Raw genomic sequence first — 24,225 nt, forward strand, 5'->3', positions numbered from 1 at the left:
TGAGCTCTTGCAATATTTGGCCCGGTTTCGAAAAATCCGGAGCGAGAATCTTCCCACGAGCTGCTCGACTGAGGGCGACGCGCACAGAGTGCGAGCGCGGGAGTGTGAAGGGGAGAGAGGAGAGGTCACACACATTCCAGCCCCAAAGAGTTGGCCAGACTCCTCAGACAATTAAAACAAGATGACCCTCCCACCCCCACTCCCAGCCCTCTAAACATCCCTCTACTCCATCAGGCCTGTCTGCTGGACGAGCGACAGCTTCAATTCACTCCCCACGCTACACTGATACTCCCTAAAATGTCACTACAGAGACTTAGCCTTTTCTGTATGACAACATTTAAACGCACACAGACACACACAGGCCTGGGAGGGATTATTGCATTAAAGTGCCTCTCACACTTGTCCGTCCCAATCAGGGAGTGTCTCAGTTTCACAGGCCAGCTGTGGACTCCCTAACTACTGCTTCTCTCTCTCTCCCTCTCTCTGTGAAGTGGATTTAAAAAAAGGGTTTAAAGTGAATCTAACCAAAGTTTACTGATTAGTAAACAAGAAAAAAGTCAGTTCAAAGTACTAAGTAAATAGAAACGGTCCTGAAACATGATTCCTTGTTTAAACAAGTACTTTTTTTTCATACCACTTCTGCTTTGTGAACAGCTCCTTTAAATGAAAAATTGCTAAAAATGTAATCTTTCGTGTGGAAAATATTTGACAGATATTATGTTTTCTATTAAAGACATAATTTTTCCATAAGACAGCTGGGACATCAACAGACTGCATGCAACTGATTTTGATGACGGTGTTAAAGAGCGTCACATACAGTGAAATTAAACACACACACAACAAAAATAGGATAGTAACTCCCTTGCAACTAGAAAGAGTCATTGGTTGCATTTGGTGACTCATTGGAAGTAGATGCAGCTGAACGTGTAAACCCCCGTCAACCTCCGAGTGACCATTTCTGACTGCAAGGCACCTGCACTGGTCACCTGGTGGGAGGGAACTTGTCTCCAGACAATCGTTGTCTGACTCGGACTGACTGCCATCAATCTCAAACAGATTGGTGAACGTTTGCAAATAACTTTCACTCAGTGGAAGCCAGTCTGCACCACGGAGTGCAACTTGCCTGCAACGAGTCTCTTTGCAATTGGGGACTCAACTCAACTGGTTGCCAACTGGTTGCATTTTGGTATATTCCTCTAAAAAAACAGCATATTGAGCCCTTATGTCGCTTAGCAGTTAAATTACCATTCTGCAGCGACTACGTTACTATTTGTGGAGGAATTTCTGAATTTTTTGTTTCAAAATCAGATTCTGGCTAGACTGAATATCCGCAGCATGACTTTCTGTTTGATCTGAATATCTGTGTATTAAGCTGGCAATAGATTTGCAAATTCTGCATATTTATCACATACAATCGCCGTATACTCACAAACAGGAAGCATGCAATTGCTAACTTGACCCCAGAAATGTGACCTCAACAGACTGCATGCCTCTGATTGGCCAGGGAGTGATGTCACTGGAATAGTCACGAGCACAATGCCTTCACTTAAAACAAACCCTCCATTTTTGAAACACGGCAACAAGGGAAATAGTTACACACAAACCAACACCACGGTCCAACAACGAGGTGCAGACATACTCCATTGTTGTGTTTGTGTCACATACAAACGACGTCATGGAACTTGCTATAATGACTCCACCCACACTGTGCTGGTACTGAGTTGTAATGGGAAACGACCAAATTTGAGCAGAGTCAGCCAAGCTGAGTAGCTGCTAGTAGAAAAGAGTCATTAGGCTTCAGCCTTCTCTCACACACACACTCTTTCTCGTCATCACCAGCTGACTCCCTCCCTCCTGTGCTGGTCTGTTAAATCCCCAGCGGGGTGCCCTGCCTGACCACTGACAACCCCCCCTCTAGAGACGTCAGTCCATCCATTATTTCCTGCCCCCTCTCCTCCTGTCCTGCTCCCTGCTTTCAAGGTGGGAGGTATATTTGTCTTTTGCATGTGTTTAGGTGTCACCTCACCCACAAATTTGTCTTCAACCAAACCTGCTGAAATCCTGCACTGACCCTAAGAGCAAACAGGTGAGGACACACTGAAAGAAGCACACTCTGTGGCCTTTGTTTTCCATTTTTAATTAAGAGAAGTCCTGATCTACTTTAATTAGTACATTAAGTTGTGTAGCATGTTAGCATCAATAATCAGTGGTTGCGCCAAAGTCCATCTATTGAAAACTAAAAAGCTGACTGCAATTTTTAAGTGCAGAATATGGAAAACATAAATACTGAATGCTGTCGTTGAATGTTTACGCAAACTCTATGCCGTTTATCGCTTCTTTTATCAGGTATTTCCTGATTCACATGATAATTTGTGCGAATTTCCACTGGTATGCACTTGGGTTCTCATACAATGGCACTGTGTTAAGACAGCAATAAACACTGATCCATATCAGCAGTTTGGCTTATTTTGCAATCACAGAAAAATCTGCTTAGATTTTTCAAAGTACAGCATCAAATATTTCAGTCACTTGGTGTATGTGTGTCTCTGCTTTCTGCAGGACTCCAGGGTGCAAACTATCCCACAGGCTCCGTATGAAAGCTGAGGATTCTGGTTACACAAGGCCGCAAAGAGAAAGGAGAGAAAAACAGAGCGGGAAAGGAAGGAGGAGAGCATCTGCTTTCATCCTCAGCCCAGCAGGGGTGAGCTTAGGCCTGTCAGTCTGAGAGAGATGGCCAGCTGCTGCGGCCTGCGCACACAGACACAGGCACAGAACTTTTCTGAAGTACCGCTAGAGCTCAGCAGTAGCAGTACAGCCATTTCTCTTTTCTTCTTATTACAAAGACTTATTCCTAAGGTCCAGGCTACAAAAACACAAGTGCATGTTCCATGCTGGTAAGCAAAGATTCGATTTTGTCCAAAAGGTTTCCTGAAACATTTCTTCTCTATTTTAAAAATGACCTACAGCAAGACAATCTTCATACCAGAGTCTTCCCGCCACCCAGCTGGGCAGGCAGTGGTTTCTTCTAAAAGGCAAACTCAAGCAACAACTGGCTGTTTTTGAATCCTTCAGTCAGGGAAAAAAAGTGTTGGCAGTTCTACTGTAAATGTATCATTTAGCTTTGATTTAAAAATGATTTGCTCTAACAATCAATACTGCAAAAAACAACCCTCAGTAAATCTAACATTACAACTTCCAAAAGCTGTTCTTACAAAACTGGTGATGGTAGATGGTTTTGATACTGTATTCCTGAAGACTCTACATTTCCAGACTTTTATTGACTGAAACGGCCTTGAAACAGGAAAATAAAGTCGTTACTTGTGTCAGAGTTAATTATTTTCATTGCCTACTCCCACAGCAGGGGATAATGAGTGCTTTTCGCCTTATTTTTAAGAGATGGTAAGCCCAAAAAGATCAGAAACGCTGACTAATAAGCAAGAAAAACAAAGCTAATTTAGTTCGAGAGACAGGGTCTGAGGAGTTTAATGATATTTAAGGACCCAAACACAGAGCAACTGCACATCAAAAACAGCACATCTAACCACACACTCCGTTTAGCAGCTGTCCTGGAGCTTTTCATTCTATCAGTCTTTACTAAATCAAGTTTGCACCGTCTTGTAATTGTTCATATTTCCAGTTACTTTTCCAGCTCAAGTGTTTCCAATTTATGTTGGTCCAAAAGTTACAGTTAAAACTGATGTGACTGAAGAGATTTCACTATGCAAGTCTAGGCGCTACTTTATTTTCCAGATACATTTCCTTTTCAGCAAATCCATTTTCTCAGATCAGTCAGTCGGTTCATCTCGTTTCTGCATGTCAGAAGATGGAGTTTGTGGGTTTTGATGCAAACGACACAACAAAACTTTGCAAAACTACTCACTTTAACAACATTTGAATTGATTAGAGTCAAATTTTCTGTTCTATGGTTCATTGAGGAACAATGATATTATCCCATCACCCTCTCCTTACTGTCTGAACAGGACAGTATGGCCTCTTTAGCTGTTAAACATGGAAAGCAGCAGGTTTGCCTTTTGAAGTTAAAAAGGCTGCTACATTTTCTTTATGTATAAAACATGTGATTTTAAGGTTTGGCCTCATTTACCAAAGATTTTCATAGCTTTGTTTCTTTTTATTTTAATGACACAAAGCACTTTACTTCCAGGTACATGTAATATAACTTCTAAAAGTGCAGTCATCATTTATTACTCTTTACCTACATAAATCTAACAGTCAAACTGATTACCTGCTTTATATTCACTTCCAAGGTCTGACTTTTTTACAATGAGCAGAGCAGGCCAAAAAGAAGTGAACAGTACAGGAGAATGGGCAAGAAAAGGAAGTCATTCTCTGAAAACCCTGAAAATCTCCCTAAAAACAAGGACACTTACTGGGGTTTCGTGGCAGTGGTCCCAGCTGAAATACATATCACATGTAGAAACACATACAACCTTCACGCACTTAAAGCGACCCTAACAAGGTCTCCTCACTTCTATCACGGATCTGTTATCTGTTCTTCTATTGTTAGAGCAGCAGGGGGAGTAGATTTTACCCAATCTTTCCTCAATTAATCATCCCGCTGAATTATCTGTGCTGTGAACATATTCAACATTTCGCCTCTCTAAGACTCCCACTGCCCCTCGCTCTCCCTGTCCCTCTGGTGCAATGCCACAGTAAACATGTTCAGTGATTTAGGATCTGGACAGATGGGGCAAGAGTGCCTCCCTGGACATCTATCTCAAGAATCTCACCCAATTCATTATTTCTATCAAAGCTCAACTCCTACACTGTTTCACTCAGTGATTATGCAGAGCCAGCTCTCGTCTTCCTACCTGGCTATGGCCAAGTAAGTTTAGGTATGATGGTCAAAAAAAAATAGAAAAAACATTTGCAACTTATGGTAATTATATTGGCAGACATGAGATTTGTGTCGCAGTAAACTTTCAAAACATACATGTTAAAACTGCACATCATCAGTAAGAAAACAAAGATATTATAACCCAATAATTTGTATTCCGAACTGCTTTTTTTTGCAGCTTTCTTTTTGTCAAATTAGTACGCAAGCACTGAAAGGTGTGAACGTGCTATGGAACTGCTCTTTTTATTATTGTTCTCACAAATAAACTGCTTTTTCAGCTCTAAACAGGCTTAAAATGTTGTGAAACCATGCACACGTCAAAAGCGGTTTTCCACACGGATAGTGGAAAATGGCTCCATATGACCCCTACATATATCATACATCTATGTTATCTGGTACACACATAGAGCTCCAAGGAGATTTTTGGATGCTAAGTTTCTCTCAGTCTAAGAGGAATTTCAACATTTGAAACCTGAAGTAATTATTTTCTCTGTGACTTTATCAGTGGCTCAGCCTTGTAGAAGACTTTTGCCCCTACTCTCCTTTACAACTTCATTGAGGTTGCATGAGCAAATGCCTGCTAAAGGTCTATTAGGGTTCAAAGACTGAGGTCTAGACTTCTAGATTTTTTTGCAACACTTTGATCCTTTTTCAACCATTCATGGTTCCTATTATGCTTAGGATCATTGTCATGTTAAATAACCTAATTTTGACCTAGCTTTAGCTGTTGGACTAATGAACTCACATTTGACTAGCATACTGTGGGATACACACGAGCAAAACAAACCAAAATCACAAGCCTTCTACCACCGTGCTTGACAGCTGGTTTTCACCAAACATGGCAGTATGTATAACGACCAAACATCTCCATTTTGATCTTGTCTAACATTGTTTCAAAAGTCTTGTGGTTTGGTCAGATGCAACTTTGAAAACCTAAACCATGTGGTTATGTTCTTTTAAAGAGAAGAAGCTTTCTCCTGGCGACTTTTCCAAACATGCCATATAGGTTCAGTCTTTTTCCAATTTTTCTGTCATGAACTTTAACATGAAAGTCTTAAATGAAGTCTGTAGTGTGAGACATGTGGCAATTGGGTTTTTGCAGTTTCTCTAAGCACTGCAACATCTGACCTTGGGATGAATTTGCTGAGACTTCTTAATTCCTGTGGAAGCAGTAAGTGGTGTTTCACAGGTCTGCATATAGTACAGTCCTGTGGAAACTTTCTTTTTCACATGGCCACATTTGTCAAAACTCATTTGGATGTTCTCTCATGCCCCATAGTAGGCAGAGCAAGTGATAAGTAACTTCTTTGTGCAGCATGGCTCAGTGGCAGCACAGGAGCAAGTGCGTGCACAGCGCTGTTGTTCTTTTTTTCATACAAAATTGCTAGACCTGTTACTAGAGGATTTCTTTTAGGCGAACTGAACTAAAAAAGTTGGTGTCATTTCAGGTAACTTTAGTGTGCATATATAAAACTACAACTCTGACAAGATGAGTATTTAAACTGCAATGGAAAAAAAACATTTACCCTCAAGAGCCTCCCTGGATAGAAAGTCTGGAGTTAGGCCCATTATTCCCCCCCCCCCCAAAAAAAAGATTTTAAAGGCTCTTTGGGGGCAACCTGGGGCTCACATATCCTCACCAGTCCTTTATAAGGGATAAAGTGCTGTATTTGTTTCAGTCATCATGCTGTGTGAATGTACTTGTAGGTGAAATAAGCCCCATGGGTTAGTGTGTGTATGTATGCATTCATGCATGAAGAGGTGGCTGGAGGATTGGTGAGGTTTCACTGCTTTTCCCCAGAGAGGGGGCAAACTCTTGTTTACTGAGCTACTACTAAAGCTACGGTTCACATTTCACCTGCAATGAACACAAGAGAGCGTGCACATACACAATCACATATACATCAGTGTGTGCACAGCTGCTGTGTGGGACAGTAGCTTCAGTCACAGCATCTTTCTCACTTTATTGCTCAGCACTTGTATAGGCATGAGTAGGTGGGTGTTCTCAACAAGTAGGCGTAGAGGTTTCAGGAAGCTGCTGTTGTAGTCAGACGGTCTTGGTGGTGAAATCTAATGCTCCTTCTCCTCTCCCCTATTAGCTCCCATTGTGGGTCTTTATTACTCCAGCTATGTTGTGAGTGTTGTGTGTGTTTTGAGCAGGCAAAGACGTTTATCAGCTCTCTGAATAACCGCTGTGCTCTGCGGGCGTTCATTTATGCACGGCTCTCGGGGTTTTTAAGGTTTCACTGAACATTGCACAGTCTGACGTTGGGTTGAATTTGCTGGCACATCCGCTCGCAGGAATGCTCCAAACCAGCAAACTGTCAAAACATCTGCTTTTACAGAAGTGTTCGAACTTGCTGATCATCAGTTATTCAAGTTCATTTGATTAGAAGCACCCGATTGCTGCTTATCCTCTTAATTCCTGTGGACGTAGGAAAGGAGTACTCAGTACTTTCACGGGACTGCATGTAGACATGTGAAAACATTCTTTGCCAAATCATCATAGGTGAACACCACCAGAAATAAACATCTTGTCCTGTCACTGTATGCCGTTCTGATGCATAAGATAACAATTAGACTTTTGGGTATGTGTGCAGAAATGAATTACTGAGTCCTACTACTTAAACATCAATTCTTTATGCTCTTAAAAAGTGAAGTGTTGTGGATACAGAAAAATGTCGTGTGCACCGTTTCATATTTCCACATGACTGATGGCAAATCACAACTGAGAGACTTCACTCGCAGACTGCTGGGATACTTGTGGTTCTTAGGATATTTAAAATTAGAATGGGAGACAGAGCCTTCGGGCCCCTTTTCCACTGAACAATGTCTCTACATTAAGTTTAGACCTAAATCTTTCCTTTTTGATAAAGCTTAAGGTCAGGTTTCCCCTAATAGGCCTAGGCTGCCGTGGGCTTTGATGAGTTATTCTTCACTCTTCACTTTTCACTCTTTCTGTATTTAATCATTAGTTATCATTCATCCCTGGGTCTCTTCCACAGCATGTCTTTTCTCCCGTCTTCCTCCCTTCACCTCCAACAAGTTGCAGTAGATGGCCGCCCCTCCCTGAGCCTGGTTCTGCTGGAGGTTTCTTCCTTGTTCATAGGGGGTCGTCTGACTGTTGGGGTGTTCTTTGTTTTCTCTGCATTATTGTAGGGTCTTTCACTCACTATAAAGTGCCTTAAGGTGACTGTTTTTGTGATTTGGTGCCATATAAATTAAATTTGATTGAATAATTTATCATGGTCATGCTGTATTAGTCAGAAGTTTGAAGAAGAGTGGTTGCTGAATATGTTACTGTTATTTCTTTATCCAGTACCCATGCATTTAAATGCAAAGCTGTTTTTTTCCACTTTCTTCCATGCTCAGTTCCAGACATCCACGTTTACATCAAGCCTACAGTCTTGACAAAACAACAGATGATGACGAGGTACTGAGTCACTCTGGATAACTAAAAGTTCAAAATGTTGATGTAAATGTCTGTCTTACTGTACGAACACCCCTAGCCTGCCCTCACTGTCACCTCCCAGGCCAAAAACATGTGATGGATGGCCTGCTGCTCTCATCAATCATCTTTGATTGGCCCTGATCTGCTTTGTGATTGGTTAATTAGCCTCATCTGTAACCATTACTGCACGGACAGGCAGCTGCAGCAGAAAAAAAAACGGATAAGAAAAATAAACGAGGTGAAAAATGACACCCTCAAGGCTGTCCTGTCACCCTGCTGCCTTCACACAATGCCAGGAATCAGAGGGCTACTGCCATACAGGTGCAACCACACAGATTTAGGACAGCGATGAAATGCCTTCCAACGACGGGAGTTTCACAAGTAATTATATTTTGAAAATAAATACTCAAAGAAGACAAGAGCGGGAAAGAGGGGTGTGCCATCGGGTCAACCACATCTCATCTGGCAACAGTTTGTAGGCCGAGACATACAGCAGGGAGAAGAGGAAAGCCAGCTCAAGGCAGGAGAAAAATAGGAGCTGCTTATTAGATGTCAGAGGGAAATATCTAGTAACTGGGTGGTAGCTGCTCACCAAGAGGGAGCAAGAGTTTGGTGGAGTTGTGACGCGGTTCTTTGACCGTACAAAGAATAAAAGGTTAAGAGGTAGGAAGGACATAAAGAATAAAACACAAGAGGGAGGGAAACGGACAAAAAGACAGCGAGAAACTAAAGCAGGATGGAGCCCGAGGGGGAGAAAAGGCCAAAACCACTAGGCTGCTCCGGCTCCCTCCCCATCAGCCTGCTTCTCCACACAGGAAATGGCTCTCTGCAGCCAGAAGGGGAGGGTGATAGAGGGGGTGAGGAGGTGGTAGGGGCTCCAAACAGCTGTACCCACCATGAGCCTACTCAGGATGGCGGCATAGGGTGAGAGGAGAGGGGGAGAGTAGGGAGGAGGGCAGTCCTGGCGAAAGGTGGCTGACTATTACATCTTTATCTTCTCAGATAGCACAGTGACTGATTGCTGTGGGTTTGCTTTTCACTCGGGAAGGCTCAGAGTCAGAAATTTGTTCTGCATCGCCAAATCGCAGAAAACCGCAATCAAAAAAAAAAGAGAAAAAAAAAGGCCAGCCAAATGTTTCAAACACAGTCACAAAAGTGAAAAAGTCCAAAGCTTAACCTCTTTCATGAAAATGAGATCAAGAGGATTTAAATTATTTTATCTGCCGATTTTATGCTGAAGCTTCTTAATACTATAATGATAATAAAGGCCTCCATTGAGGGTAGCTGGGAAGTTCTAGGCCTGTCTGTCTGTCTGCCTGCCTGCCTGGGATGGACACCCGATACCAGGCTGAGACGATGCCCAGCCAGCTGCACGCTTTCAGACGTCGTTAGAGCAGACACACAGCACACCCCTCCTGCCACCCGCAATCCATCCACAGCCAATTACAAGCAATTTCCCTGTCCTGGGTGGGGTGAAGAGAGGGAAAGAGAGTCCAGGAGGAAAAGCAGTTGTCAGCCTAAAGCAGACACACATGGTTCTGTTTACAGGTTGCCAGTTGTTTGGCTTTGCCATGGTAACATAGTGCTGATGCTGACTGGATGGATATTTCAAAGTAAAACCGAGGGAGGCAGACGGAGGGGGGGGGGCGGCGTGGTGACAGTCGCAGCCTTTGATGGTCTTCTGGGTGGGGTGAACTCTCAGCAGAAGGGACGGGTTACTTATGCATAATGCACAAACGTCCCACAAACACGCGTCTGTTTCACCTCTTCTTTCAAATCTCATCCCCCTCACGCCCTCCCTTCTTCGCCTCCACCTCAGTTCCCCTCAGCACCTCCAGCTTCTGTTTGGCTTCCCGAAATCCGCCTTTCCGAAACAGGAGAAGCAGAACGAGGAGGTGCCTGATTCACCAGAGCTGGAATGTCGGCAGTTCCCACAGGAAACCTGGAGCTTCTCATGGCAGGGTGCCCTGGACAGGCAAGCGCACGCACACATAAACACGGCTGCACGTATTGGCATTAAGCACAGAAATGGTCAGTCAGACTAACATAACAAGATCAAGAAATGCGCTCAGTGAGACCCAACAACCAGCATTTTTCTAGCGCAAGAATAAAAGCTAGCCTTGTTTCATATATACATATACATATTATATTATATTATATTACATTATATTACATTATATTATATTACATTATATTATATTATATTATATAGATCATGTAATAACATCGTATTGTTATCTGGTACTGTACAAATCAGAGTTTGGCATGCTACGCGGCTGTTAATAATAAAGTATTAATGGGATCAGTCACACGTGAAAACACTTCACACCTCAGCTGCAATCAAGGAATAAAAAACCTGCACTGGACTCTCGAAATTCACTCTAAATTGCCACAGAGTGGAAAACAAACTCATTCATCGGATCTTCAAACCCCATAGTTAACACTCCTAATTTATTAAAGGTCTCAAGCCAGTCAGTCACAGATACTGTTGTCTCACATGAGAGCTGGAACATACATGCGGGATCAGGTGACTCTGAACCCTCTCTTAGTAATGCTGCAATGGTCTGAGGCTTGCTGGGGACTTCCCATGATGCACTCAGTGTTTCTTCTTCAGGCACCTCTTGTTTGTTTGTTTTATACACCACTTTTAATTTAATCATTAGTTATTATTAATCTCTGACGGAGCTGCCCCTCCTCCAGTCTGGTTCTTCTTGTTAAAAAGGGAGTTTTTCCTTCCCACTGTCTCCAAGTGCTCGCTCAAAGGGGTCGTTTGATAGTTGGGTTTTTCTCTATCATTGTAGGGTCTTTACCTTAGAATATAAAATGCCTTGAAGTGACTGTTGTTGTGATTTGGCACTATATAAATAAAACTGAATTTAAATTTAAGTGAATTATAATTTAAGTACACCATCCTTTATTTCATCCCCTGTGAACCATGTGCATGACATCAGAATACAATCACAGTCTCTTTTTGAAAAACTAACATTATATGCTTCCATTTTATCATCGCAAACCAAGTCAGACTTCCTGTGACAGGAGCCAAAAATGACCCTGTGCTTACGTTGGACATGACTGATGAGCAGTCTTCCTGTAACCATGCAGTGACTGATGCTTCGCTGACGCCACCGAGGGCTCCCTGCCCCGCCTTAACAGCACGAACCACCACACTCTGCTCTGACGCCTTGACTCCCTCACTGCGCTCTCCTGTTAAACTGAAGTTCCCCGCTGTAACCTCCTTACCTCCACACCCATCTCAAAGAGCACCCCCCACTACCACCACCACCATCACCTCCTAATAATAACACAGCCTGCTGCAAGAGGTCTGCTGTCAGACATGGCAACCCGTCGAGTCTTTCATCTCAACATACACACACATACACACACATTCACACACGTTCTTCAACCTTAACCTATCACACACTTTCACACACGCAGGAATGTGTGCTTCCTCACACACACATGTACTGGAGTGAAGCAAAAAACCCCACAAAAAAACCCCAAATACACACAATTTCAGAGCTCCGTCTCCTTCTCAACGTGGCGACCCCACTGTTCGTTTCACCTCCCCACCCCTCCTTCTCTGCTTGCTGCTGGCACCGTTACATTAACACAAACACAGTATTTCTGTCATCGTCCCCAGGACGCAGCGTTCCCTTAATATCTCTCTTTCTTCTGCAGGCGTTCAGGGAATGGCAAACGAGGGCCTGAAGGGATCTGGGACATGGGTGAGTTGTGGGAAACCAGAGTGCATTCTGTGGCCTCTCAGCATGCGGCACTCTCCCTCTCCTCCCGCTGCCCTTCTCTTTCTCTATCTCTGTTTCGCTTTTGGCAGACAATCATAGGAGGCTTCATGCAGATCGCATATTGGGGCCTCGATTGAGCTGGGAAAACATGCCCCGCTAATACTATGTGCACATCTGAACCCGGTTCAACTCAGAGGCAGAGATAGTGTGTGTGTGATGGTGCGTGTATGTTTGTGTGTGTGTGTGTGTGTGTGTGTGTGTGTGTGTGTGTGTGTGTGTGTGTGTGTGTGTGTATATATTCCTCTGAGCTTGTGTGTGGTAATGGCGGTGTTTGTTTTACCTCCACGTAGTCATTGGCATGGCCCCAGTCCCTTTTGGAGTCCAGGTTGCCCAGGCTGAAGCATTCCAGTTGGCCAAGGTGAATCTTTGCCACAGAACGGCTGATCTTACGCGTCACAAAGTTTGCACCTAAAACACACACGTTAATAATGCTTTGTTAGCATCTTTTGAATTCAATTATGCTCTGCGAAGGATATAAATATAACAGAGGTTCAGTTTGGCCCAGTGCACACAAAACTGGAAGAAATAGAAATAGAAAAAAACTGGAGCAGATAAGTGAAGTCAGGGCCTCCTTATTGAAAATAGAATTTAGAGATCCTAGGCAAACTTCTTCAAAACAGTCGACCCCACACACACAAAAGCACACGCGGCAACAGCCTTCCAAACCTCCGCTTCTCTTCCAAACCCCTTATAGCCAAAACAAGAAAAAAAAAAGAGAAAGTTAAAAAGTAACCCAGAGTCAAATCAGGTCTTTACCAACTCACATGACAGCCATTAGAGCCTTTAGAATCCTCCTTTGATTTTCCTTGCTAATTCACTTTTGGTGACAAATCTGGGCTGGAATCCAAGACAAATCGCACACACACACGCAACAGGGAAGTTCCACAGAAATTGACAACCAAACAGGACCACCCTGGCTCTGCTGCTTGCAGTGTCCAGTAAAGGAACACCACACTGACAGCTGATCCATATGCCAGATCACCTGGCGATGCTCCTCATCTGAGCTGACACACATGGCGATATGATCTGTGGCAAAACAAATGAGCTTCTAATGACTGTTTCTGTGCGGCGCGAACGGTTAGAAGCACTTTTGGGTGTTCTGGCGGGACACCGTGGGCCGGTGTCAGGTTCTCTGCTCACGCTGTGGGGAAAAAGATGCTGCAGGGAGCCAGCCCTCCAACCCAAATACAGTATTATATCAATAGAAATCAACACTAAATATTAGGGTGTCATGTCTAATAATACCACCATCTTAGTTGAAGCAGCACATTAGTCCTTAAGGAGTTTCACTCTGGCTAGTCTTTCCTATCTAATGTTTAAAATGGAAGATATGTAGAATCTGTGAAAACAATTTCAAAGAAAAGCTTCAAACTTGCATCAAAGTGTTGGTTATTTTTAGCTCATTCAACATTTCTGCTGTACATAAATCTCCCACAACCCTGGTGGACCTCTCGGAGCCCTCTTAAAAGCCCCTCCATGCTGTTTTTGAACTCATCATGCTTAAGATGAATGTTGCCTTTTAGGTCAGCGCCCGTCCCTGGCTGTAATAGAACAGCTCTGTCTCGACACTGTATCACTGTTCCCCTGACATGGAGCAGAGCCTCCATTTAGACACAGGAAAATCCCATGAACCCAATCATGCGAACGCACAAAATTTGTAGTAATTATTTCATAGGAAAGCGACAGCCCTGGGCGGCCTGAGCAGAAACAGACCTGGGAAGGTTAGACACGCTTATTTAAGAAAATACAGCGTACTTGTGTGCTGGTAGCAGGTCACATGGCCCCCTGTGTCAGTGCTGCTTAGCCGCCATGTTGAGCTGGAGTTTAATAAAGTGCAAATGAGGATTTGTACATTCACTCGGCTTCCTCTGGATCACACTACAAAACAGAGATCAAGTCTAAAAGCCACCTATTGTTCTCAAGTCTATGAATCAAAATTATTGACACGCAGATTTTGAAATGGCGTGTGTTGATTTTGAAATAGCATGTGTCCACAGAGCATGCATAAACTGTCAGTGGAAACCCCCGTCGATGTCAGGCCTGTCCCGTCTTTGCATGATCATCTCTCCTGGCCTCAGGGGCTATTCTCAAAGCTGGCAGGTCATCTGTTCTGGCAGATACCGCCGCTCCCGCTAACTCTGTAATCATATTCACCAACAATTATTCATCTGCCACTGACATATTCATGATTGTCAGCTTTGCTCTCATCTGTATCAGCCAGACAGGTTCTTATCCCATCACTGCCACGTGGATGTATTAACCACAAAGCCTATACACAATGTTGCTGTATGAGCTGTTTTACACAACCTATACTTCTGGACTTTGTTCGATGTTTGAGGCTGGTGCTGCTGCTCTGATTTGGAACAGTTTCTCTCCCCTAATGTAAAAAAATGCTTTGGAAAACTGTTTAATTTTTGTAATATTTTAGCTTTACTCAATGATAAAGCAACAGGGCTCTTACCCGTCATCTAGCCATCACAATTTGGCCCTTGTAAAACTCACTCTAATCCTTATGCTCGCCCCTTTTGCCTCCACGTTCACCTATTCCTTCATGGCAACTAACAGATCAAATGCCTTGATTAAAGACAAGAAGGTTAATACAGAGGAAGACTGATCACAAGCTAATGATAAAACCACAAAGAACAACAAGTGTAGCAAGTCCACCATATAAAAAACACACTGGTTCAGCTTTTGCTTTCAGCTGGACTAGACATGTCATCAGCCTTTAGCTCCAGTCATCTGTCAGAAGCTGCTAATGCTAACATGGTGCCACAAGCTAAAAGGGGCCCTTCAAAACCAAACATGCCTTCTAAGAGAAACTTGGCAAACTTCAAACGAGCTCTGGATCTGAACCAGAGGCAACAAGGCTGTAAAGGAAACTATCTAATAAGGCAATGAAGACATGGGTATGTAAAGAATAGCAGAGAATAGCCTGCAAAAAACAAAAACAAAAATAAATAAATAACAATGCAGGTGTCATGATTGGTCAAGGTGCTGAAAGATGATATGATAGATTTTCACAGATATAGACAGGACACAGTTTTCAAAAGATTGCAAGATATTTTCTACATCGAGAATTTTCATTAGCTGAAGCCCTTTATATAGTGTATGTTAGGACCTGGCAATGTGCAAGGGAATGTACTGTAACAAGAGCCCAGACTGGTAACTGCAGTAAACTGGAAGGCAGGGGTTTGATTTGATCCAACATCCAAGGGAAACTCAAGTTTGCAGGTTAAACACAGGTTGTCAAAACTCTGCAGAGCCAAGTTGGCTCTTAAAAAGGTGGCAGAGATATACAGTATAGCACAGTACCCCAATCAGTAATAAAGTCTATTATTTCCCCCTGAGCACACCTGTAGTCTCCTTGTAAAGCTCACACCTCTGTTTGGAGTGGCTCTGCTCCCTGCCTTCTCTAATTGGTCCAGTGTGGAGCAGAGCATGGACCTAATGGACCGGCCTGCCTGGCCATGGACAAAGCCTGCTCTGTTACTGGCCCGGGTGTTAATGTGTTTCCTTTACTGGCAGCGGCACTGCAGGGCAGCCAGGAGGAGGGGTAGAGGCAAGCAAAGGGGGATCTGGGGGGGCTAACAGGAGGTTCTGAGCCCAAAAGGGGCAGTGGTGGCCGTTTAACCTTAGACCGGCGGAAAGTCTAATAAAACCACGGGCCGTGAAAACTGAGCAGACAGCAAAACCCGAGCCAGAAACTGACACTCGCGCTCTCGTTCTCTCTCTCTCTCAGCCTCAGTCTTACTTAAGTGCTTTTCTTTTTTTTTTCCACCATTCTTTTTCATTTTTTGGCCAGAGAAGCAACAGGAAAAACGTAACACACAGGCTTCGCTGGCACAGCTGGGACCAAGTACAGGGAGGAAAAGGAGGAGGCGGCTGAGGAGAAATGTATGGAGATGTCTCCAATGCAGAGCCAGGCCACGTGGGCCCAGACAGGATAGGGCAGGAGCTGTCAGCTGGGGGCTTCGTTTTGGGGAACTCGGGGAGTGGACTGTGGGTTTGAGGAAATTTTAGCTCGACCCAGGTTACTCAACAGATTCTGTTGTTAGAATTGTGCTGCTAAAGAAAGGTGAATTGTGAAGTCTCACAGTGTGTGACGGTCCAGACCTTACACACCCTGACCTCAAAATGTCTGAGTCACACTCATTTATATTACTGTCTGCGAGCGTATTTATGTGCATTTACTGTTCGGAAATCAACCGCAGTGTGATTTATTCAAATCTCTCCTCTGTAACATTTATTCTGAAGACACATTGTGTGGTTGTGGCAAGGCAAAAAAATGGTACATTAGCTCTGGAAAAACTGAAAAGCTGAGTAAACTCAAGTCCTGAATTAGGCCAAACATTTATCAAGTTGATCTTTAATGTTATATTTGCACAGGTAAAAAACACCTACTTCCTTCCTTCATTCCAAGTTTCCTCTTCCACCTTCAGACCTGGTGTATGTGTTCATCACCTTCTAAGTATATTCCAAGATTACTCACAGGATGTTATCGGGTTCTCTATTTTCTTAATGAAAACTGTGGAATGGCTTGGTACCCATACTCTTAATGAACCACATTGTAAAACGAGTACTGTTTATAGGTCATATTTCTCTAAAGGTGACCTATAATGATCATTTCCAGTTCTACATTTGTATTTTTTGACTCTACTAGAGTAGCTCTGCATGAGTCACTGTCCAAAATAATCCTCATTCACCTCACTGGATCTTAGTTCAGCTTTTGGGTTCATTCTAATATGAAAGATACAGTTTTAGCTCCCTTCCCCTCCCTTTAAGATTAGGCTTAAAACCTTTCCTTTTTGAAAAAGCGTATAGTTAGGGCTGGATCATGTGACCCTGAACCCTCTTTAATAGCACTTTTCCACTAGTACCTACTAGGCTCGACTTAATGCAGCACTACTCAACTCTGTTTCGGATGTTTTCAGTTACAATCAACCTAATGTGTGTGGGTTCACTATATCAACATGGGCGAAAGTCTCACACAAAATACGTGGCCGAAAGTCACAGGACTTTCAGCAGCATAATGGAGGACACCTAGGAGATGGTATAACAGATGCTCAATGAATGGCTTTTTGTCAGACTCCATTGTTAGTCAGTTCCTTTATTGCCGGGTTTCAACAATTGCGGTTTTGATTTTTCGTAAGGGAGATGCTCTCATGACTCATGAGTTGATGCCACATCTCTTGGAACTCCGGCCAAGAAGGTGCTTAAATATGCCTTGAACCAGGTACTTTCAGCTAATGGAAAGCCATAAAAACCGAGTCAAGTCGAGCTGAGCCGACAAGAGTAGGGACTAGTGGAAAAGAGCTATTAGTTACATTCAATAGGCGTAGGCTGCTGGTGGCTTCCCATGATGATCCCATGATGAGTGTTTCTTCTTCAGCCACATCTTTTCACTCTCTATGTGTTTATACTCCACTCTGTATTTATTACATGGTTATTATTAATCTCTGGCTCTCTTCTACAGTGTGTCTTTTGTCCTGTCTCCTCCCCTCACCCACAACTGGTTGTGGCAGACGGCCGGACCTCCATGAGTCTTGTTCTGCTGGAGGTTTCTTCCTGTCAAAAGGGAGTTTTTCCTTCTCACTGTCGCCAAGTGCTTGTTCATAGGAAGTGATCTGATTGTTGGGGGAAAAAAAACTGTCTGAAACTGCCTGCACGCTTCGCTCAGAGTAATTAGTACACATGCCGAACTCACTTTTGTCATGTTTAATGAAAGTATCCACCACAGTAACAGTGTATAAAAGACAGAAATGATAAAAAAAAAAAAAAAAAAAACTATTTCCCCCTCAAAAACTTAAAGCACAAACTCATTCCAGCTATTTCCTAGGTGTTTGACAGGTGAGTCATTTCTGTCATGAGCCTGTCTGAACTGGCCACGTTTCGGAGGTGGAAAAAGAAAAAATAGCCGAAACCTAATTCGGATTGCCACAGCGTTGTCATAGAAACTCTTCAGTTACCTCAACACAGGGTTTACACACCTGTTTTGGAATTCAACCAGAACTGCAAATCCCATAATCCCACTCCGTCTTTGAGAAATGGCCTTGGGGAGTCAAAGGATTTCTGGTAGATTTCAAGTGAAAAATGTAACCCTTAATATCTATCTCCACTCCCAGACATTTTCGGATTTAGATCAACTCACTAGCCGTATTTACTTCAAAACGAATGCCTACTCATTCCATACCCATCTCTTTATCTCTGCTGAGTTATGAACAAAATACCTGACTTGCACGAGCACTGAGTGATTTCGCAGGAGGAATCTTCCCTGGGTCGGGAGGGTTGGCCAAATTCCACCCAGACCAAAGACCTGTCAGTGTCTGCCATCACTGTTATTGCACAATTCACATTCTGACTGATCTCTGGAGCCTCAGCCGAGGGAGAATATTTGCATTACATCCAAGACAGGTCATGAGCTCAGCTCCGCCAACATAGCGTCTATTCACACCTGACAGACTGCTGCCCTCGTTCTGGGCTGACTCAACTGACAGGGAGGGTGCAGAGAGAAAGAAATGTGGTGCAAGAAGATTTGGGAATGGAGCTGGAGGATTGAGAAGTCAAAGACAACGAGCAAAAAAGGCACAATTTTTTTTTTTAAACTGGGTGTAATGCAACTAAATAAATGGAGTGTGAAAAATTGTGTGGAGAAAGAAAAGGAGAAAATGAGAGAGGAGTTTATGATACATGTTGTCCTTGAGTTTTAACACTAAGAGCACCGCCTCCACACTGTGGAACCCAGGGTCTAAAATAAAGATGGCGGCATCCAGTAGTTTGACTAAATTAAAATAGTGCAGACTGACATCTTGAGGTTTGCTCGTCCTGCTGCAGGGCCTTGATGGGCCTTGGCAAAGGTTGGGAGAGCAGTGGCGGTGCCCTCGACTTGTGGTGCAATTATGCCACTCAAAGCAAGCACCTCAGTCAACAAGATTCTTGGCTACCATGGTGATCTGGGATAACAAATAGCGATTTGAAGGCGGCAATGGGGATGAGTGACGGTAGAAACCTCTATGACCACGTGACACATCTGAAACCAACTGAGGCAATAGGGGAAGCACCTTTGTGGCTAAACAGCACAGGCCTGTAGAAGGTGTGAAGGCTAGAGACGAGTCTGTCATCAGTTTTGCTTCGAAGATTTAAACATTGATCCTCACCTGGCCATAGTTCAGCTGATGTTTAGGCTGCTTTCATTCAGCCTACTCTCAACACTACCAATGAAATCAAAGACCCTAAACTGAAAAGTGGCTGCTCCGGCTCAAAAGATACTGCCTAATCCCCTTGATGTCCACTGACCCAGTCGTTCCCATCTTAAGATTTTCTTTGAAAACAACCTTTCCAATAAACGGAAAACATATCGTCTTACAAACCTATTATGCGATCTGACCTTTTGAGCTCAATCTCAACGAAAGGGGGAAAGATGAATCCGTGGCATGTAGGGGCTGAGCCGTTGTATGTGTATGTTTTTAAGGGGTAGCATTGACTTTGGCAGTACCATTTCAACTTCCCAAATGCTAACTGCTGTTCTCGCCTAACATAACAGTATATTATTCTATACTGCCAAGCATGAACCACAGAGCACTGAGGGAGGAGAGATGGATGGGACTTCCCCAAATAAACCAAAGGATCAGCCTCCAACTGTTGCTGGCCAGTAGTATGAACTGTGTACATACACACACAAAGCAATAATACTATAGTGATTTACTGCACAGCCTTACACCAACACACTATTAATAACTAAAAACCAAACAAAGGTTTCGCCTGCTGCTGTCAAAATTGGATTCTGAGGGATTCTGTGTTTGTTGAATACGCTGAACAAATAAGCATGCGATTGGCTGTTTGCACAGGTTTCACTGCTGATCGTGCTGTTCAAGAGATTGAAGTACTTCGCAGTCTCACATGTCAAACTATCTATGGAATCTATTTAGCATCCCTGTGAGCGTTAATTCCCTCTCTTCAGAGGCAGTATGCTGATTGTTTGTTATGGCTAATAACTAGGATAACCAGAAAGGGGCAAGCTGCGGTGAGAACCGCCTGGCAGATGCAGACCTCTGTTTGCTTTGTTTCACGCTGGATTTCCATCAGGTTATTTTTTCTTCCCCGACTGTCCGATTCCAGCCTTTTGCTGCAGGACAATGGTAAGTGTCTGTTTGTTGGCAGAACAGTTTGGTGTTTACAGGAATGGTAAGAGAAACCAGAAACACATTCCTGCAGGGATTAAGTCATTCTGAGCGTCATAAGACACAGAACTCCTTTGCCGAGTGCTCCGGAGAGGCAGGGCATCTGATCAAAACTCTCCAGCCACTCCCAGCATTCGTTGTCCCGTGTGACACACAACACCGCAGCACACTGTCCAGTGAACAAGACAGGACACTGTTGGGTCAGACGCCTTTAAAGGGAGACTCGGTAAAGGTTGTTAAAAGGAAAAAAATCCTCATAAAAGCAAACATCTATTTGTTTCTCAAACGCAAATGCACACAGATGCACTAGTAATCCAGGACAATGACCTCACAGTGTTTCCTGTGTGTGGGAGGTGAGGTGGGGTAGTGGTGATGTCAGAGCCAGTGAAATTGACATCCTTGACCTCATTAGTGAGAAATTTATTCAGACATGCAAGTTGTTTGTAAAGAACAGGAGGAGCTACGTGCAAATAATGAGCAATCTTTTTTCCCCCTTTCTCCCACGAGTGAATTAACAAGTAAAGGCAGTGCTATAAAATTCTATAGATGTTTTCAGAAGGGTGTGCCTGCAAGCAAGAGAGTGATGCAAAATTCCTCTGGCTCTGGTGATCTGTGTCTTTGGTGGTGCAATTTTACAAATCACTGGGAAATCCAATTGACATGCACTGATTTCAGTGGATTTTATTCAGTTCAATTTTATTTATATAGTGCAACTCACAACAGCAGTGGTGTCAAGGTATTTCACATTGTAAGGTAAAGACCCTACAATAATACAGAGAAAGTCCAAACAATCACACGGCTCCCTATGAAGAAGCACTTGGCAACAGTTGGAATGAAAAACTCCCTTTTAACAGGAAGAAACCTCCAGCAGAAACAGGCCCAGGGAGGGGAGACAGAATAAAAGACACACTGTGGAAGAGAGATTAATAATAACTAATGATTAACATACAGAGTGGAGTATGAACACATAGTGAAAAGAGGTGAGTAAAGAACTATATGCTTTATCAAAAAGTTTTAAGCCTAATCTTAAAAACAGTGCGAATGTCTGTTTCTCAAATCTCAACTTGGAGCTGGTTTCACAGGAGAGGGGCCTGAAAGCTGAAACATCTGCTGGTTTTATGTTTTAATTGTCAGCCTAACTGTCAAGAAGTTTTCTCTTATATCTTTCTCTGGACTGTCATTTGTATATTTATCCATTAACTATAATACAGTAAAAATATCTATATTATGCCTCACACTGCAGTGTTCGCTGTAGCGTGACACAAAGTAGTGCCTTACAATGCTCAGATTATTGTTTCTGTGATGAGTAATATGATATTCTGCAACAAAGTCATCAGGTACTTAGATACTTTTTTAAACAACCAGTCCATTAATGTTAAACAGGTCAGCACATTCTGCTGTTCCTTTTGTTGTGGTAAAAGGAAAAAAGAATTTCCTGCCACATCGGCATCATTGCTGTCTCCCTCTGACTCCTTGGCCCACAGTTTCACAGTGGAAAGTATAACTTTAAGTGAGCATGTTAAGGTCACCTAGTGTGATGAGAGAAAAGACGGCTATTAGATTGTAGAAATATTTGCATTATTTTTTCTGGAGTCATACTAATGGTCTGGCTTCTTTTGGTAAAGCTGTTGCTTGAAGGTAAATGATAAAACTTATTGCTCATGTTGTGGAGGGAATGCCACCAATGTGAACTCACAATGCAATAATATAGTGGGCTACACAACTCCAGGATAAGCTGACTTCAAAAAGGTAACACTGTAATGGAACTAGTTACTTTTGCACTATGGTTAATTCCCTGAACCCTACATTCTGGCTACATTTACTTTCTCAGTTCCCATTTAATCAGTATAGTAGTCAGGTATTTCACACCAGTGACTGACAGTACAGCCTTACCCTTGGACAGTGATAAAATATGCCAGGGGGGTGTTTTGCAGCTCAAAGCACCAGTTTCCCCCAAACAGCAGCCCTCCTGTGAGTGACACAGTGCACAGCCAAACGCCCCCTCAATGTGGCAGCGGCAGGGTCATGGCGGGCCCCGGGGCCTGGGTAAACACTGGCCGATCCAGCCAACACATGCTCCACACTGGGTTGTGCAAGGCAGCCGTGGGACATCTGGCCACATCACAGCACTGCGTTCCTGCTTTATGAGCAACAACAGCCATAAGTTTGACTAGAATAGAAGTGGCAAAAGTAAACCCAGTGGCCTGCTGTAGAAATGCTGACTGTGGGGAAGGGAGGAGAACGGCATGGGATGAAGCAAGACGGAGGAAGACAGGGGAAAGGAGTGTGTGTGGAAAGAATGGGAAGATAGAGGCAGAGTGAGCAAAGCAGGCGAGAAAGCTGACCAAGAACAAAAAGGCTCACAGTGTGTTCACCAGGAGGGCACCGAGTTTTGTCCTTATAAGGTTATTATGCACGTGTGCAAGAAAGAACGCGGCACAGGATGTTCACATAAATGTCTTTGATTTCACAATTCAAAAGTTTCCATATTTTAGGCTTTAACAGATGGTTATGTTTGTCACCCGGAACTGTATTTTAAAATGATGTCCATGGAATATCAGAAAGCGATTTTCAGAGGCGATTTTTTTGTTTTTTGCTTCATTAATAACATTTTTTTTCAGCACTATTTATCCATCCCTCTTGCTCTCATTCGGCCAGTTCCTTCTACTCACACAACACACAGTTTCAGTTTCAACAATATCAACTAATTCACCATTACAAGACCTCAGTGGTGAGCACACCATCTTTGCTGAACTGGCTGTAACCTACACCAGTTCCCACACCTATCTATCTGCGGTAACCCATTAGGGTTTACTGGATGACCCCCGACCTCGGTTGAGGTCGTGGCCAGGGCCTTCATTAGGGAATAAATCATAAACACCTGAGCAGCTGACCTGGGCATGGCGCTGGGGCTGCAGTCATGTGGTATTAATTTGGAGTCGCAGTGGCGTGTAAATCGCGTTAAACCAGTGCCTGCGACCCTCAGGGCTCAGAGCACATATTAAAAATGCAACTACAACCCACTCACTATGTGTCAGAATGTGTGCGACAGTTTGTGTCAAGTGGTTACGAAACCTGGCTGCACGGTGAATGAATATGGCTTTATACAGAGCATGTAATTCAATCTTTTTACACAATCCAACAATGGCTCACCATCGGTTCTGCTGCCTTTTTGTGGGCCCAACATCTTACCCGAGTAAGATGAGTGACGTCATGTTTTTTTGATATGACAATTGCTGTTAATCAATCGGCTAGCCCAGGGGTCTGCAACCTTTTACACCCAAAGAGCCATTTGGACCCGGTTTCCACGCAAAAGAAAACACTGGGAGCCGCAAATACTTTTTGACATCTAAAATGAAGATAACACTGTATATATTGTTTTTTATCTTTATGCTTTGTGTGAACAACTAAGGTGTGCTGCTTATGAATTCCATGAAGTGCTACAGAGAAAATTAAATTATATTTATGTAATCAACACATTTTGAACTCTTAAAGAAATATAACAAAAGGAAAGACACCCAGCTGAACTAAAATGATCCATGTAGCAAACAAAAACTGTTGTCAGCCGCCACCCTTATATCTCCTTTGGGCTGTTGGAGCCTTGACCTGACTCTTAAAAAATAATTGGAAAAAAGCACTGTGCTGCTAAAAGATGAAAAATAGATATTTGCAAAATTCTGCCTAAATATGTATTTTACCTGGTTAATGCGTGCGGCGGGGCGTGGTTTGCAGCGCCGCTGCAGGGGAGGCGGACGCACCTGAGCGACACCTGCAATCACGCCTTGCTGCCTGCGCTATCCTTGCTGTTGTGTTGTTGGTGGTGTATGTCTGGCTGTGAGCTGAAAAGCTACAGCCGGCTGTATGCGCACAGCAACCGTGTGTGAAAAGTGCTCAATAAAGAGATGCTCAAAAGCATGCTCATGGAAACATCGTCGGGTC

The 24,225-nt window shown here is 43.4% G+C and overlaps 1 protein-coding gene across 1 annotated transcript in view; it reads right to left on the reverse strand.

Moving 5' to 3' along the window:
- gmds (GDP-mannose 4,6-dehydratase) overlaps positions 1 to 24,225 on the reverse strand; it is a 174,670-nt gene that overhangs the window by 92,718 nt on the left and 57,727 nt on the right. Inside the window, exon 7 of the mRNA XM_003457295.5 lies at positions 12,390 to 12,517. Coding sequence (XP_003457343.1) covers positions 12,390 to 12,517 — 128 coding nt within the window. The remainder of the gene's footprint in view (positions 1 to 12,389; positions 12,518 to 24,225) is intronic.

The sequence above is a fragment of the Oreochromis niloticus genome, linkage group LG17, assembly GCF_001858045.2.
Source record: "Oreochromis niloticus isolate F11D_XX linkage group LG17, O_niloticus_UMD_NMBU, whole genome shotgun sequence".
NCBI classification, from domain to species: domain Eukaryota; kingdom Metazoa; phylum Chordata; class Actinopteri; order Cichliformes; family Cichlidae; genus Oreochromis; species Oreochromis niloticus.